Here is a 16397-nt window from a genome sequence, read left to right as displayed (position 1 = left end):
CTTATACCCTAATTACAAATGAGACATTTAATTATATTTCAAAATTAAATCACCTCTAAAACAGATGGTTTGAAATGCAGAATTCTAACAACAAGCACCAGAATCTTAACCGTGAATATATATATATATATATATATATATATATATATATATATATATATATATATATATATATATAATATATATATATATATATGTGTGTGTGTGTATATAGATAGATAGATAGATAGATAGATAGATAGATAGATAGATAGATAGATAGATAGATAGATAGATAGATAGATAGATAGATAGATAGATAGATAGATAGATAGATAGATAGATAGATAGATAGATAGATAGATTTGAGAGTTACTGTAGAGGAAAAGATTATCAGTGAACAACAAGTCTATTTTTCACAGTCATATAGACCAGTTTTGATACTTGTATGGTGTTTTTTGAGTGTGGCAGTATAAATCAGGATCTATTTTATGGACAGGAGCAGGATGCTCTACAAAATTTGTCTTTTATGTTCCTTTTTATGAGAAGAAACAGTTTTGAAGGACAGGAGGGTGAGTTTTTACTTTTTCTTGTGGGCGACTCTCACAAAAACATGTCTGGGTTATTTTCATTCCATAAGAAAAACCTATTGTAAAGACCTTAACGATTTTGTTGCATTACCATGATGTTTAAGCACATTTCCCACCAGGTCCTCATTAACTGTAATGAAATATAATTTCCTATTGATGTTGGAGTGAAATATGACTCGTGCGCATTATTAGGTTCTTAAGTATCTCGCTTTGGACACAGTAACAACAGTTCATGAACCTCGTGGAGCTTTGGGTTACCACCCTTCTCATGTCTATTTTAGATATTGGGGGCTATTTTAACCAGAAATCGCGTCAGCAGCTGATTCACTCTTCATTGAGGTGATGTTCCATTGCTGGCCAATAGCCACGTCCACATCCACGAGCCCAGAGCGCAGCAAAGTTTGTGCGTAAAGGAGGAGGCGCGGCGCCATGACTCACTCACTGTCACCTCCTCTGAGAAATACCGATGTCCCGAGGACCCTTCCGCTCAAATGTGCGTGTGGAAACACAGAACTGCACTTGACTCGCTGAACTTGCTGCTGTTTCCACAGCGATGCCTGGAGAGAGTGAAGCGCTGAACCGGAGACGCGCTGCGCGTCCATCTACTCAAACACATTCGGATCGAGTTCTCGCGTTCGCCGACACGCCGCTGAGGTGAGTGTTCATTCAGTCGTACAACCGCTAGACAGTATTGAGCAGGCAATCATTATCTATCCCGCAGTAGAAATGCTCTTTTCCCGTTCACAAACTTCGTGTGATGTAGCGGAGGTAGATGTGCGCTGGACTGAGTCCACAGGTTGCTTCTGATAACTTCACAAATATCCTGTCGCGTTCAGTTTACAATCTTTAAAATGAGGGATTGAGTGTGTTTGTTTAGCGGTCGTATTGGTGCATACTGATGTAATGCATCGATCAGCTATGTTCCAGAGATTTCTGCATCCTCTCCCAGCTGTCAGAATGATTTATGCATGACGGGTAACATGAAAAGGTTACTCTTGTTGTTTTGCATTGACTGGAGCAAAAATTGTTTGATTATAGGCTATAAAGCAGAATTTCTCGTTAGACTCGGTCTACTCAAAAACAAACTGTTGAATCAGAAAATGTGAACTGCGGTGCAAAGAACGATATATACATATGCACAAAGATGCTGTTGCTTTTCAATTAGGATTAGTCAGAATTGCATCTTAAAGTCACTGCTTAAATCATGGAGCAAATGGTTAACGCCTAATTAAATAGACCAATTCTAATTACATTTTGTATCAGTTTCTGATTTTATTAGTAGTGAACAATTCTTGTTTTATAATAAGATATATGCTTTTGTAAATATAATAAGATATATGCTTTTCATCATTTTAAAGTTTCTCTGTTTTTAATCACATTTTTTTACTTTACTGGTTTATTTTAAAGGGTACTTCAGTGTAACAATACATGTTTAAGTAGGCAATAAATATTCCACGTCTCCCTTATAAGCTATTCGGGGTCTTTTTGACCACAAATGACATTTGGTGAAATTAAAAAAAAAGTTTCCTTGATCCAAATGGCATGAAACTTTATAACGCTGTCAACACTTTGTTGATCTACAAAATATTAATAATAATAATAAAATAAATAAATCGCAATATCTTGTTTTATGTCAGTGTATAATTTATAATTTATTTAAAAAATATTTATTAATTTATTTATATACATTTAAAACATGCCATACATGCCCCTGAAACTGCACAAATATAGAGTAAAAACATTAATAAAGTGAGAAAAATTACATGTTTAAAAAAAAATGTTTTTTTTTAATATATATATATATATATATATATATATATATATATATATATATATATATATATATATATATATATATTTTTTTTTTTTTTACAAAATCACACTTTAATGTCTGGGGTCTGAGTGTACATTCCAACCGAACAGCTTACAAGGGTTAGTATGAAGCTGCTTAATATTTCATGTTGAATGCCCATTTTTAACAAATAAGTAAATAATTTAAATAAGCCAGTGAAGCACAAAAGGTGATTAAAAATAGTAAGAAACTTAATGTATAATATTTCATTATGAGACATTTTAAAACTTTTATAATTAGATAAAATCCATAACTATTCATATTGGCATATTTAATTGCCAAAATTCCATAGACTGACCGCCTTCAATTTCAGTAATTCCGCTATTTCTCACTCAGGACAGAGGGGAAAGAATAACATGTCAGTATGTGTCGTCTCGTGTTTCTGAAGAGGAATGTTCTAGAAAGTCGTGGACCTGAGCTTTCAGTCAGCAGAGATATGGCACTGCCCGTGTGCCCTCTTCACCCTCTGCTGAGGTCTCACGCTTTGATGCTACATAAACACCGAGCCAGTGACAGAAGCCTTTTTGAAGCCTGTACATTAGTACGCTTCGACTTGCATTACCTTTCAGCGGTGAAGCCTAAATATTTACCGCTCTTTATGTAAAAGCAGGCGCCCGTATCCATTAATTTCACCGGTGGCGTTGGCGATTACAGAGAGAGAGCTGCGGCTCGGGTTATTGCGCGCCCCTGCAGGGCTCTGATAAGTACTTGCCAAAGAAGACCAATAATTGTGATTTAATCTCAGTTGGAGTGAGTGTGGCCTACAGGCCGTGGAGGGACCACCGAGCTGAAACCCAACGGTTCGACTGTTTCCATGATGAGTGAGACTGTTCGACCGCCCGCAGGCCGCCCTGATTTCTTCACTATCCGTTAATGAATGATCGAGACTCCTCTGAAGTCCTTAAAGGCCCACAGAAATGCCTTGAAACGTGCAGCATTATTAAATGTGTTGACGTAATTTCAACTGAAACAGGAAGACAGGGCGGGACATTTCAAACAGCTCCACCCCTAATAGCGTTTTGTTTTAATCACAGCTCAACCAGAGCCACTGAGCTCAGTAAAGCTGCAGTTTCCTCCTTATCTCTAACTGTTTCTCATAAGTTAGTTTCTTCTTCCTCCATATCGCTGCGCAGAATTCAAATGGGTCCAATACGTTTTCAGGTCTGCGCCGACTGGCGCATATGATCTGCTCTTTGCTCTCGTGTCTCTGGACTGTGTGCTGCAGCAGTTCACGTGACTCTAACCTGAAACTAGACTTCAACTGAAAGCATATTTACACTGTCTGAATTATTCTCTATCCCCTATATAGTGCACTATGTGCCATTCATCATGTAGAAAATAGTAAATGTGTGAACAAGTGGCCAATTTCAGCTGCAGCTTCAGTGTCAATTTATAATGTAGGGACAGAAATTGGACTGAACTTAAGCTTCTCATCAGATTTTCTGAGTATTGGCATTAAAATCGTTGATCCATATTGTCGGAAGTGAGAGACTGTAAGTTTTGAATGCTTATATCTTCTAAATATGAATTTTGTCATTCATTTGGATAACAGCAGGGTTAACATATTCATACTAAGAGACAAAAAAAAAATTCATGTGGACTTTAAGGCAGTGGTTCTCTGGTCCTGGGGACCCCCCACATTTGGAGGTCACACCCATTTCAGGTCTTGGGGTCTCTACTAATGAGCTGATGACCTGAATCAGGTGTGTTTGATTAGGGAGACATTTTTTTATTTACTGTGTAGTTAATGAATGCATGCCTTGATCAGTTTGTTTCAGAAGGCTTGAGATATAGCAGTTGAGTCATATTGATTATCACACTTCCTTTATGTCCTTTTTGAAAATTCTGGACCTCATTGACTTATATTGCATTGACAAAAACCACTGAAACCTTCAAAATATAATATAAAATATAATATAAAATATATATATATATATAAAAATATATATATATAATTATAATTTAAAAAAGGTAAATATCAAAATGTAATTTGTGTTCTGCATATTTAAAGAAATGCTTACTACACTGAAAATGGTAACATCTAAATTAACTGGTTTTATTCAAATCAAAAAATTATATTATTCAACTTGTGGAACGAACGCAGCGCCAGTTTTTTTTTTCCCCCGTAAGTAGAATAGGGAAGGCGTAGGACTTACAGCGTAAGCTTTTTGAAGAATGCGGAAAGCGCAAGCATGTGCGATCATTTGTGTTTATAAAGCATATACAGTTGTATTTTTTTTTTTAAATGACCGATCGTTTCGCTAGATAAGACCCTTATTTCTCGTCTGGTATCATTTAAAGCCCTTTGAAGCTGTACTGAAACTGTCATTTTGACCTTCAACCGTTTGGAGAGACCATTGAAGTCCACTATAAGGAGAATAATGTTTTCATGTTTTCATCAAAAACATTAATTTCTTTTTGACTGAAGAAAGAAAGACATTGAAATCTTGGATGACATGGGGGTGAGTAAATTATCAGGAAAATTTTATTTGAAAGTGAACTAATCCTTTTAGTCGGTACCGATAGCCTAGTGAGCAGCACGCTAACATAGCGCCATTGCGCTTCGGGCGACCCGAATTCGAGTCCCGGCTCTCTGACCTTTCCTGATCCCATCCCCCTCTCTCTCCCACTTCACTTCCTGTCTGCATACTGTCCTATCAGAATAAAGGCACATAAAATGGCGATCAAATCATTAGAGATTTTACTATATCGTGTATATGTATATGTAAATATATAGTACTTTTGACACTTTAGAGTGATGAAAGGCATGAATTAGAATATAAAGATTCCATTTCAGTTAAATAAACCTATTGTACGTGAAAGTTTTAATTTGTTAAATACATATTTTTGTTGTATTTGTGCTATTGTTTGTAATTTGTAATAACAATTACAAATTGTTTTGTCATTTGTAATATAGTTATTTTTATAATGACAAAAAATAACTATATTGTGATATATCGTTACCGTGAAATAAAATTTCTCATATCGTGAAATAAGATTTTGGTCGTATCGCCCACTCTTACTGTATAGTGTTTCAAGCTTTTATTCTGTTGTAGTGTTGTCAAAAGTTTCGACATCGATACCAAGTCGGTACTGAAATTTTAAAAAATGAGCGCTGTTGAGCAGATTTGTAAACACCTCTGATTGGCCACTTTGTTCACATGCTCAACATATATGTCTTGGTGAAGAGCGTCAATTTTTGTTGTTTGTATTGTTCTTTATGAATACATTGAGAACAAAATGTGTTTTAGTACTCGCTGTTCTCTCTTATATATCTCTCGTAAAACCAGAAACTGAATTTATTTTGTTTGCTGAGGCGATGAGCTGTTTGTCAAATCGATTCTCGGGCACGACCATATGGTTGCCAGTCTGGCGAAGCTCTTGGTTTCTTAGTGACGTTAGCGAGAATCATCTGGCTGTCAGTTTTATTTACGGTTTGCTGGAAGACTAAAACAACAAGTGCTTCAGTTGCGTCCCTCACCATAGATGAAATCTAGGAGTCTTGTCGATCAGATTGAGCGATGCTCATTAATATGTATAACTCAACTCGGCTGAAGTCGGTGAGCGCTGATAGCTGCTCAGGAGAGATCGACACAGGAGTGGACGGTGTAGCGCAGGCAGGAGGGCTGCTGTGCAATGCAGCATGGCAGCTCAAAGCGAGCCAGCTGAGGCTCCGAACAGCTGGCCTGTCAGCGTGGATTTCCACTCGACGCACCGGTGAGGCCCAAAGGTCAGACGCCGGTTGATGTCGCGATGGGGAGATCAGAGACGGAGAGGCCGTAGAATGAAAGCTGAACTCTACAATCACATTCCTTGGGCTGTCGTTATCACGCTGAGTCTGGTGAAACCTGGAAGGGATTCTGTTTCTCTCGCCTGTGTGGATAATAAGGCAGCTGCATTTAGACAGAGGAAATGAATGCTGGCATGCACAAAAAAGAGGAAGGGAGATAATGCAACAGGGGATTTGTGTTGAAAACATTTTTTTAAGGCAACATGAAATGAAATTTGAAAACATGAAATTTGAATGCGTGATTCATCCAGGCATTTCATTTTTTTTTTGTTTATTTATATAGTAATAGCAATAGCAATAACTTTCTCTGACAGTCCAGGTGGGTGGGAAAAATATTAATCTTTTCAGAGCACAACATACACCGACAGGTGAAATCCTGATCTTAATGCATACTGTAGCATATGGCTTTTCTGTATAACTTGATGTGCCAAAATGTGCAGTATTCAATCAGAGTGCACTGCATATCGTATCCCACAATGCAATGACCTTGACACGAGCTTCCATTTCCATTGTGACGACAAGAAACAACTCATTATTTGATCTGACTGCCAAGATTTATAACATTTTGTATACACTGTACTGTTCAAAAGATTCTTTTCTGCTCACCAGGGCTGCATTTGTTTGATCAAAAATACAGTAAAATCACTAATATAGTGAAATATTATTACAGTTTAAAATAACCATTTTCTATTTGAATGAATTGTAAAATGTAATTTATTCTTGTGATCAAAGCTGAATTTTCAGCATCATTACTCCAGTCTTCAGTGTCACATGATCCTTCAGAAATCATTCTAATATGCTGATTTGCTGCTCAAGAAACATTTCTTTTTATCATCAGTGTTGAAAACAGTTGTGCCGCTTCATATCTTTGTGGAAACTGATTGTTTTTCAAGATTCATTTATAAATAGAAAGTTGAAAAGCAATATATTTTATTTAAACTAAGTGAAAATTGCAATATATTCTATTTACACTAAGTGACAATAGCAGCATTTTCTTAATGATATGGTATTTACACTAAGTGAAAATAGCGATAGATTCTATTTACACCATGTAAAAGTATCTTTTCTTTGCAATAAGAGTAAATAGTAATTAGATGCTATCTATACGTTGTATTGGCAGTATTCTCAGTATTTTTTTTTACATTAACAGAATGCAAGAATATCATGGAGTGTAAATGATTATATTTATTAAAATTATTAAATGGATGCTGCCTTATTTGGAGAATAAAAATCCTCCCCACACCTTCCCCTAACCCTACCTAATAAACACTTTTAATATTATTAAACACTCGTTTGTAGTTTATTTCCACTTTTAGAACATTCTTTTCATTTCTATTGTGTAAATAAACACTCCGCAAAAGCATACTGACCTCAAACTTTTGAACTATCAATATAAATATAAACGCAGTTGCAGACTTTATTAATGCTGGTCATTTTCAAATTGATTAATTCATTTCTAATGGCTTATAAATGAAAGATTGCTTATTATGTCTTAGAGAAGAAAGAGAATGTTTATATAGTTTTGAACATTTCTAAAGAGAATACAAAAGAAACACAGTCTAGTGTTGCACCAGCCAAACCCTGAGCCCATGTGCGTGTTTGTGTTTCAGAACCGGTGTTTTCTAAAGCACAGTTCACGGTCGAGTGCAGCAGGAGTAATTTTGTGTCCTAACACCTCCGTAGTGTCCAGGCAGCAGTGAGAGTCACCTCTGTGCCTCATTAAGCTGGAATTCAGATCAATATTACGACTAATATCGGAAACACGAGAGCGTCTGAGTAGGAGTGTTAAGTTTGTGTGCATTTCTCCTCTCAAAGTTAATGGATAGAGTCACAAACGGATGGTAGGCGATCTCATTAGAAGTAATTAGTGTCAATCTGGAAAAATAATAGCAGAGTAATGAAAAAGATCATTCTTTTAGTTTAAAATGAAGCATGTGTGGAGTTTATAATCAGTGGTTTGCTGCATGTGTGCAGACTCTACTCTCACAGCTTTGCACAGCTCAATTTATTCTGACATCATTATAAACAGAGACGGCAAAAAAGATTAATTTTACTGTCTGATTCTGCTCGTGCCGTTTGGCAGAACATTGGTTAAGGTAGAAGAATGACAGAACAGAACAGAAGATTTTAATTTCTAAGGGTCAGGAAGCCAGAAATCTCTCAAAAGAAACAAAGCAATACGTCTTTGTCGAGAGACAGAAAAAAAAAGAAAGAAAAACAAGAAAGGGATTTTGTTGTGCAGCTGAGGGATTTGCCTGAAATCATGAGATATTTGAATGTTATTAAATGTGTTTTCTTAACTTACTAAGCTTTTTCTGTGTCTTATGGCAAGCAGCAAAAATTGGCTTGATTAAAGTGGGAATTAGAAAGCATGAAAACACCAACAATTGTTTTTGAGGCAGCCTGTGCTTTTACCCAGTGGGGGCGTTTTTTTCACAACTGTGAGGTTAAAAAAAAAAAAAAAATCTGTTGCTGTTTCAGTTCGTTCTGAACCGGTCAGAGTCTCACAGGACACGATCTTGTTAAAACCCTTGTAAGAAGGTTGTTTTCTGCATCTGTGGCTTTCTTCGCTCAGAAACAACCTGAAACTCGCTTTTTACATGTTCTGAAGAAAATTAGCAAAATTGCTATCTTCTTTTATCTTCTATTCCCTCATCATTTTGACGTTTTCAGGAATCTCTGAATAATCTGTGCCAGTACTTCATCAATCAAGGTCTCAAGGTGTTGTTAATGTTTGTCTTTCTGTTATTTTGTGATAGATAAATGGTGTAGTCAGTGAGTGATCTGAAATGGTGGGTGCTCATATGTGACCCTGGGCTACAAGACCAGTCATAAGTAGCATGGGTATATTTGTAGCAATAGCCAACAATACATAAAAATACAAAATTATCGATTTTTCTTTTATGCCAAAATCATTAGGATATTAAGTAAAGTTCATGTTCCATGAAGATATTTTGTAAATTTCTTAGCGTAATTATATATCAAATTTGGATATGCATTGCTAAGCACTTCATTTTGACAGCTTTAAAGGTGATTTTCTCAATATTTTGACTTTTTTGCACCCTCATATTCCAGATTTTCAAATAGTTGTATCTCAGCCAAATTTTGTCAATCCTAACAAACCATACATCAATGGAAAGCTTATTATTCAGCTTCCAGATGATGTATAAATCTAAAAAATTGACTCTTATGACTGGTTTTGTGGTCCAGTGTCACACGTCATTTTGAACCATCTTTGCATTTTAGTTTCAATAAAATATCTGCATGGACTGAAACGAGTTTGTATTGTGAATTTTATTCAACTAAAAAAAAATTAAAAATGTTCTATTTAGACTGCTTTGTCAACAGTGTTGGGGAAAGGTGCTTTTAAAAGTAATGCATTACAATATATATATACTCCCTAAAAAAGTAACTAACTGCATTACTTAGTTACTTTTTATAGAAAGTAATGTGTTACGTTACATTTGTGTTACTTTTTCTCAGGGCTGTTTGTTGATTTATTGTTTATAACAAAAAAAGTTATATTTTTGGCAAATGTGAAGGCACTCTTTCACACCAAAAGTGAAATGAATAAGCCTCAGGCTGAAAGAAATGCAAATTCAAGACTGTACAGTAGAGGGCGCAGCTCAAACAAGCTTTTCAGCTGTGCTGCCGTTCTGGATCGCAGAAGAATAAGACCAGGAATAGTAAATGAGTAACTCTCTAATGTGTAAATCGAATACTATATAGTATGCGAAAAACAGTATGCGAACAGAGTAGTATGTCAGAATTCTTAGTATTCGAAAAACAGTCCGCAAAATGTACCCGGATGACCTACTACTTCTGGTGAAATTCTGAAGTGTGCATAAGATGGACACTTTACTATCCCATGAGGCCACGGGAGAGGATTTGTGAATGCAGCTGAAGGGACGTAACTGACGCTGGTAGGTCATGTGACAGTAACAACATGGCGGATGTAGTACGTCCAAATTCATTCATACATGCATTCATACTATATAGAATGTACTTTTTCAATGGTTGTGAAGTAAATTTAAATTCAAATGTAGTACTACCTACTCTACAGAAAGCGATTTCGGACGCAGCTTAAATATATGTTCACATTTAGTCTAGAATAACCATCATATTCACACAGCACACACAACGCCTCTGCAGTCCCGATTTCTCTCAACATGGGGACAGGAATGGTGTCAGTCAATAAATGGGAAAACAAATTAACTTGTGTTACTTATTTGAAAAATGTAAAATTGTAAATTTAAAAGTAATGCGTTACTTTACTAGTTACTTGAAAAAAGTAATCTGGTTACATAACTTGCATTACTTGTAATGCGTTACCCTCAACGCTGTTTGTCAATATACGTTATTTGTCTTGTACTGCATAAATGATCATCTATTAGTCTGATCTGTGTGCATTAAACAGTGACCATTCATTTTATTTTGTCCCATTTGATTTTTTTTTGTCCCGGTGTATTGCGTTTGACATCACAGTAAATGAATCACTTCAGGAGAAACATATAAATAAAAGCATTTGTTTTAGTGGAGAGAAATCCATTTGCAGGTCCTTTATCAGAGAAATATGAATTAATGAATCTATATATCATTCACTGGAACCGGTTCATAATTTTATGCCAAACGATTGCACACTTCATTGTAATGCATGAGCGATGGCTTAAAAGTTCCCAGAATGATAAATGAATCCACTTCACTGATAAAACTCCACTTTCTCTCCCTGTTTTTCAGGGTTCATCAGTGTTCAAACCAAACCAGCGTGACTGCTTTACGACCAAATCCATTCTGATTGAAGCTGTTCACCTAAAATTTGCACCAAGAACTGCTCTTCAGTCAAAAATATCTCCTAAGCACATGCCAAAGTGCTTTTAGCTTCGACCTTCTTATCCGCCAGTGACATCAGCCAACGCCGTGCAGACTTTCAGTGTGAATCTACGAGTGACCGCCAGCACCATGTGGACTGTTTCCAACCATGGCGGTCGTGCGCAAAAAGATGAGAAGCCTTTCACCTTCACAACCTGTGTTAAAACATTTAGTGCTTTATGAATGTGCAAAGCAAATTAGAGGTTTGCAGATCGTTTTGACACCTTCACACATCGATGCATTGATGCACATCTAAAACAGATCACTCATGCATCAAACCTCATGCCCGGAAATTATAGACAAACCTCTTTTGTAGCCTAATAAATCACGCAAATTGCAACAACGTCGTTTGTGCTATTCTCATTGTTCTCTCAGATGTTGCAGCTGCACATGGTTATGAACATGAACGAATTTATGACTTTATGACAAAAGAACCTGACATTCTCCTCAGCATAATATGTTTAGTTCCCCATGTTTGTTTCTTCACCCACAGCGATTTTCCACGAATATGCATCATTAAAAGCCCATCTAGGGCATTGAGAAATGGGAAATGAGATCGTTCCCTCAGAGCTCTTCTGGAAATGCCCTGATTTTCTTGTATCACGGCCAATGCAGTAGAACAGTTTTCAACTTTTCCTTGGATACAATCCGATATTAAGGTGCAAACTGAACTGGATACCACCTGGCTCACAATCAGACCATTATTAAATGCCTGGACGTCTTGAACAGATGGTTCCCTTCAAAGACAACATGACCCCGGAGTCATTCTCCGAGAACTGCAGCAACTGCAGCCAAGTTCTCACCCCGGAGCTGAACGTCATGAAAGCCGTCGTTCTGGGAATGGTGTTGGCGATCTTCATCGTTTTTGGAGTTCTGGGCAACATCCTGGTTATCCTCTCAGTGGCTTGCCACCGTAATCTACGCACGGTTACGCATTACTTCATCGTGAACTTGGCAGTCGCGGACCTTCTGTTGAGCTCCACGGTTCTTCCCTTCTCCACGGTCTTTGAGATGCTGGGTCGTTGGGTCTTCGGACGGACTTTTTGTGATGTTTGGGCGGCCATGGACGTACTTTGCTGCACGGCATCCATTATGAGCTTGTGCGTGATCTCAGTGGACCGCTATATTGGCGTTAGCTATCCTCTGCAGTACCCGTCCATCATGACGGAGCGACGAGCTTTGCTTGCATTAATAGTTCTGTGGGCTCTATCAATCACCATCTCCATTGGACCTCTTTTCGGCTGGAAGGAACCGGCGCCAGATGATGAATCCATATGCAAGATAACCGAGGAACCCGGCTATGCCATCTTCTCCGCGTTGGGGTCCTTCTACCTCCCATTGGTGGTGATTCTCTCAATGTACTGCCGCGTGTACGTGGTCGCAAAGAGGGAGACTCGAGGACTGATTAGTGGACAGAAAACAGAAAAGTCTGATCATGCCGCGGAGGCCGTAACCTTGCGGATACACCGCGGAAACACGGCGGTGTCTGAGGATGAGGCCTTGCGCAACCGGACAAACTTCACACTACGCCTGCTCAAGTTCTCACGGGAAAAAAAGGCCGCTAAGACCCTGGGCATCGTGGTTGGATGCTTTGTCCTTTGTTGGCTTCCGTTTTTCCTGGTTCTTCCGATCAGTAAGTGTTTCTCTTTCTACATTTGATTATAGCCAAATACCAGCTTTTTTGGAAGTGTCTGATTAAAATCTAAGCCAAAAATGCATGTGTAATGTCTCTGACATGAAAGAGCACTTGTAGAAAAATAAACGAGGAAAAAAAGCAGCAGTTATTTGCACAATAGCAATAGATGCTATTTACATTAAGTGAACATGGCGATATTGTCTATTTACACTTTATAAAAGTAGCAGTTCTTTGCAATAAGTGCAAATAGTTGTTAGATGCTATTTATACTTATAAATAGTGGCAGATACTATTTTCACCTCTGTATTGTTCTACATTAACAGGATTAACAGGAGCCTTATTGGGACAATAAGCTCTCCCTACACCTACACCTACATTCTTTCTTAATTTTTACTGAAAATAAATGCCTTTCCAATCTGATTTGTGATGGGAAAAGGGCAGGGGTGTCCAAACTCTGTCCTGGAGGGCAGTTTTATTATGCCTGGTAAGACCTTGATTAGCTGGTTCAGGTGTGTTTAATTGGGGTTGGAGCTAAACTCTGCAGGATAGTGGCCCTTCAGGAGCAGGATTGGATACGCCTTGAAAAGGGAGAGGAGCGAGTTCGGCAGAAGGCGGATTCGAACTCAGGCCGATCAACAAGACAACAAGACAGGCTATTTCTACTTGGTGTAAATAGACACTCCGGGAAAAAAAGGCGGCTGTATGAAAAGGTCTTGTCTTTCAGTTAAGGATCATTCCACAAAATAAATTAGACTTTATAACTTTTGTTTTTTATTTTAGATCTTCTTTTTTCCCAATTACAATTTTTCGTACTAACATTAAATAGTGTTACATATGGAATCCCGTTAACGCCAAAAAAAAAAAAAAAAAAAAAAAAAAAAAGCTGCAATAAAGTCGCAATTGTGAGTTATAAAGTCAGAATTGCGAGTTATAAAGTCGGAGTTGCGTGATATAAAGTCAGAATTGCGAGTTATAAAGTCAGAATTGTGAGATATAAAGTCAGAATTGTGAGATATAAAGTCAGAATTGTGAGATATAAAGTCAGAATTGTGAGATAAAAAGTCAGAATTGCGAGTTATAAAGTCAGAATTCTGAGATATAAAGTCGCAATTGTGAGATATAAAGTCATAATTGTGAGTTATAAAGTCAGAATTGTGAGTTATAAAGTCGCAGTTGCATGATATAAAGTCATAATTGTGAGATATAAAGTCAGAATTGTGAGTTATAAAGTCGCAGTTGCGTGATATAAAGTCAGAATTGTGAGTTATAAAGTCGCAGTTGCATGATATAAAGTCATAATTGTGAGATATAAAGTCAGAATTGCGAGTTATAAAGTCAGAATTGTGAGATATAAAGTCATAATTGTGAGTTATAAAGTCGCAATTGTGAGATATAAAGTCAGAATTGTGAGTTATAAAGTCGCAGTTGCGTGATATAAAGTCAGAATTGCGAGTTATAAAGTCAGAATTGTGAGTTATAAAGTCGCAGTTGCATGATATAAAGTCATAATTGTGAGATATAAAGTCAGAATTGCGAGTTATAAAGTCAGAATTGTGAGATATAAAGTCATAATTGTGAGTTATAAAGTCGCAATTGTGAGATATAAAGTCAGAATTGTGAGATATAAAGTCAGAATTGTGAGTTATAAAGTCAGAATTGCGAGTTATAAAGTCAGAATTGTGAGATATAAAGTCATAATTGTGAGTTATAAAGTCGCAATTGTGTGATATAAAGTCAGAATTGTGAGATATAAAGTCAGAATTGTGAGTTATAAAGTCAGAATTGTGAGTTATAAAGTCGCAGTTGCATGATATAAAGTCATAATTGTGAGATATAAAGTCAGAATTGCGAGTTATAAAGTCAGAATTGTGAGATATAAAGTCATAATTGTGAGTTATAAAGTCGCAATTGTGAGATATAAAGTCAGAATTGTGAGTTATAAAGTCGCAGTTGCGTGATATAAAGTCAGAATTGCGAGTTATAAAGTCAGAATTGTGAGATATAAAGTCAGAATTGTGAGATATAAAGTCAGAATTGTGAGATATAAAGTCAGAATTGTGAGATATAAAGTCAGAATTGTGAGATATAAAGTCAGAATTGTGAGATATAAAGTCATAATTGTGAGATATAAAGTCATAATTGTGAGTTATAAAGTCGCAGTTGCGTGATATAAAGTCAGAATTGCGAGTTATAAAGTCAGAATTGCGAGTTATAAAGTCAGAATTGTGAGATAAAAAGTCAGAATTGCGAGTTATAAAGTCAGAATTCTGAGATATAAAGTCGCAATTGTGAGATATAAAGTCAGAATTGTGAGTTATAAAGTCAGAATTGTGAGATATAAAGTCGCAATTGGGTGATATAAAGTCAGAATTGTGAGATAAAAAGTCAGAATTGTGAGATATAAAGTCAGAATTGCGAGTTATAAAGTCAGAATTGCGAGTTATAAAGTCAGAATTGCGAGTTATAAAGTCAGAATTGTGAGATATAAAGTCGCAATTGGGTGATATAAAGTCAGAATTGTGAGATAAAAAGTCAGAATTGCGAGTTATAAAGTCAGAATTGTGAGATATAAAGTCAGAATTGTGAGTTATAAAGTCAGAATTGTGAGATATAAAGTCAGAATTGTGAGATATAAAGTCAGAATTGCGTGATATAAAGTCAGAATTGCGAGTTATAAAGTCAGAATTGTGAGATATAAAGTCAGAATTGCGAGTTATAAAGTCAGAATTGTGAGATATAAAGTCAGAATTGCGAGATATAAAGTCAGAATTGCGAGATATAAAGTCAGAATTGTGAGATATAAAGTCAGAATTGTGTGATATAAAGTCAGAATTGCGAGTTATAAAGTCAGAATTGTGAGATATAAAGTCAGAATTGCGAGATATAAAGTCAGAATTGTGAGATATAAAGTCAGAATTGTGTGATATAAAGTCAGAATTGTGAGTTATAAAGTCAGAATTGTGAGTTATAAAGTCAGAATTGTGAGATATAAAGTCAGAATTGCGAGTTATAAAGTCAGAATTGTGAGATATAAAGTCAGAATTGCGAGTTATAAAGTCAGAATTGTGAGATATAAAGTCAGAATTGCGAGATATAAAGTCAGAATTGCGAGATATAAAGTCAGAATTGTGAGATATAAAGTCAGAATTGTGAGTTATAAAGTCAGAATTGTGAGATATAAAGTCAGAATTGTGAGTTATAAAATCAGAATTGTGAGATATAAAGTCAGAATTGTGAGATATAAAGTCAGAATAGCGAGTTATAAAGTCAGAATTGCGAGATATAAAGTCAGAATTGCGAGTTATAAAGTCAGAATTGTGAGATATAAAGTCAGAATTGTGAGTTATAAAGTCAGAATTGTGAGATATAAAGTCAGAATTGCGAGATATAAAGTCAGAATTGTGAGATATAAAGTCAGAATTGTGAGATATAAAGTCAGAATTGTGAGATATAAAGTCAGAATTGTGAGATATAAAGTCAGAATTGCGAGTTATAAAGTCAGAATTGTGAGATATAAAGTCAGAATTCTGAGATATAAAGTCAGAATTGTGAGATATAAAGTCAGAATTGCGTGATATAAAGTCAGAATTGTGAGATATAAAGTCAGAATTGTGAGATATAAAGTCAGAATTGTGAGATATAAAGTCATAATTGTGAGATATAAAGTCAGAATTGTGAGAT

At 36.3% G+C, this 16397-nt stretch overlaps 1 protein-coding gene across 2 annotated transcripts in view; it reads left to right on the top strand.

Annotated features, from left to right (window-relative positions):
• The first annotated feature begins 1037 nt into the window (after positions 1-1037).
• Positions 1038-16397, top strand: part of adra1aa (adrenoceptor alpha 1Aa) — a 37710-nt gene continuing 22350 nt past the window's right edge. The window contains exons 1-3 of one of the 2 annotated variants that reach the window (XM_067394345.1): positions 1038-1223; positions 10949-12713; positions 13040-13789. In XM_067394345.1, coding sequence (XP_067250446.1) covers positions 11789-12713; positions 13040-13068 — 954 coding nt within the window. In that variant the 5' untranslated portion in view covers positions 1038-1223; positions 10949-11788 and the 3' untranslated portion in view covers positions 13069-13789. Of the gene's footprint in view, positions 1224-10948; positions 12714-13039; positions 13790-16397 lie in introns of those variants that run through there. The other variant, XM_067394344.1, reaches the window with a different exon arrangement.

The sequence above is a fragment of the Chanodichthys erythropterus genome, chromosome 9, assembly GCF_024489055.1.
Source record: "Chanodichthys erythropterus isolate Z2021 chromosome 9, ASM2448905v1, whole genome shotgun sequence".
Taxonomy (NCBI): Eukaryota; Metazoa; Chordata; class Actinopteri; order Cypriniformes; family Xenocyprididae; genus Chanodichthys; species Chanodichthys erythropterus.
Note: the sequence above shows the minus strand (reverse complement) of the source record. Positions and strands in the feature narration are given on the sequence as shown.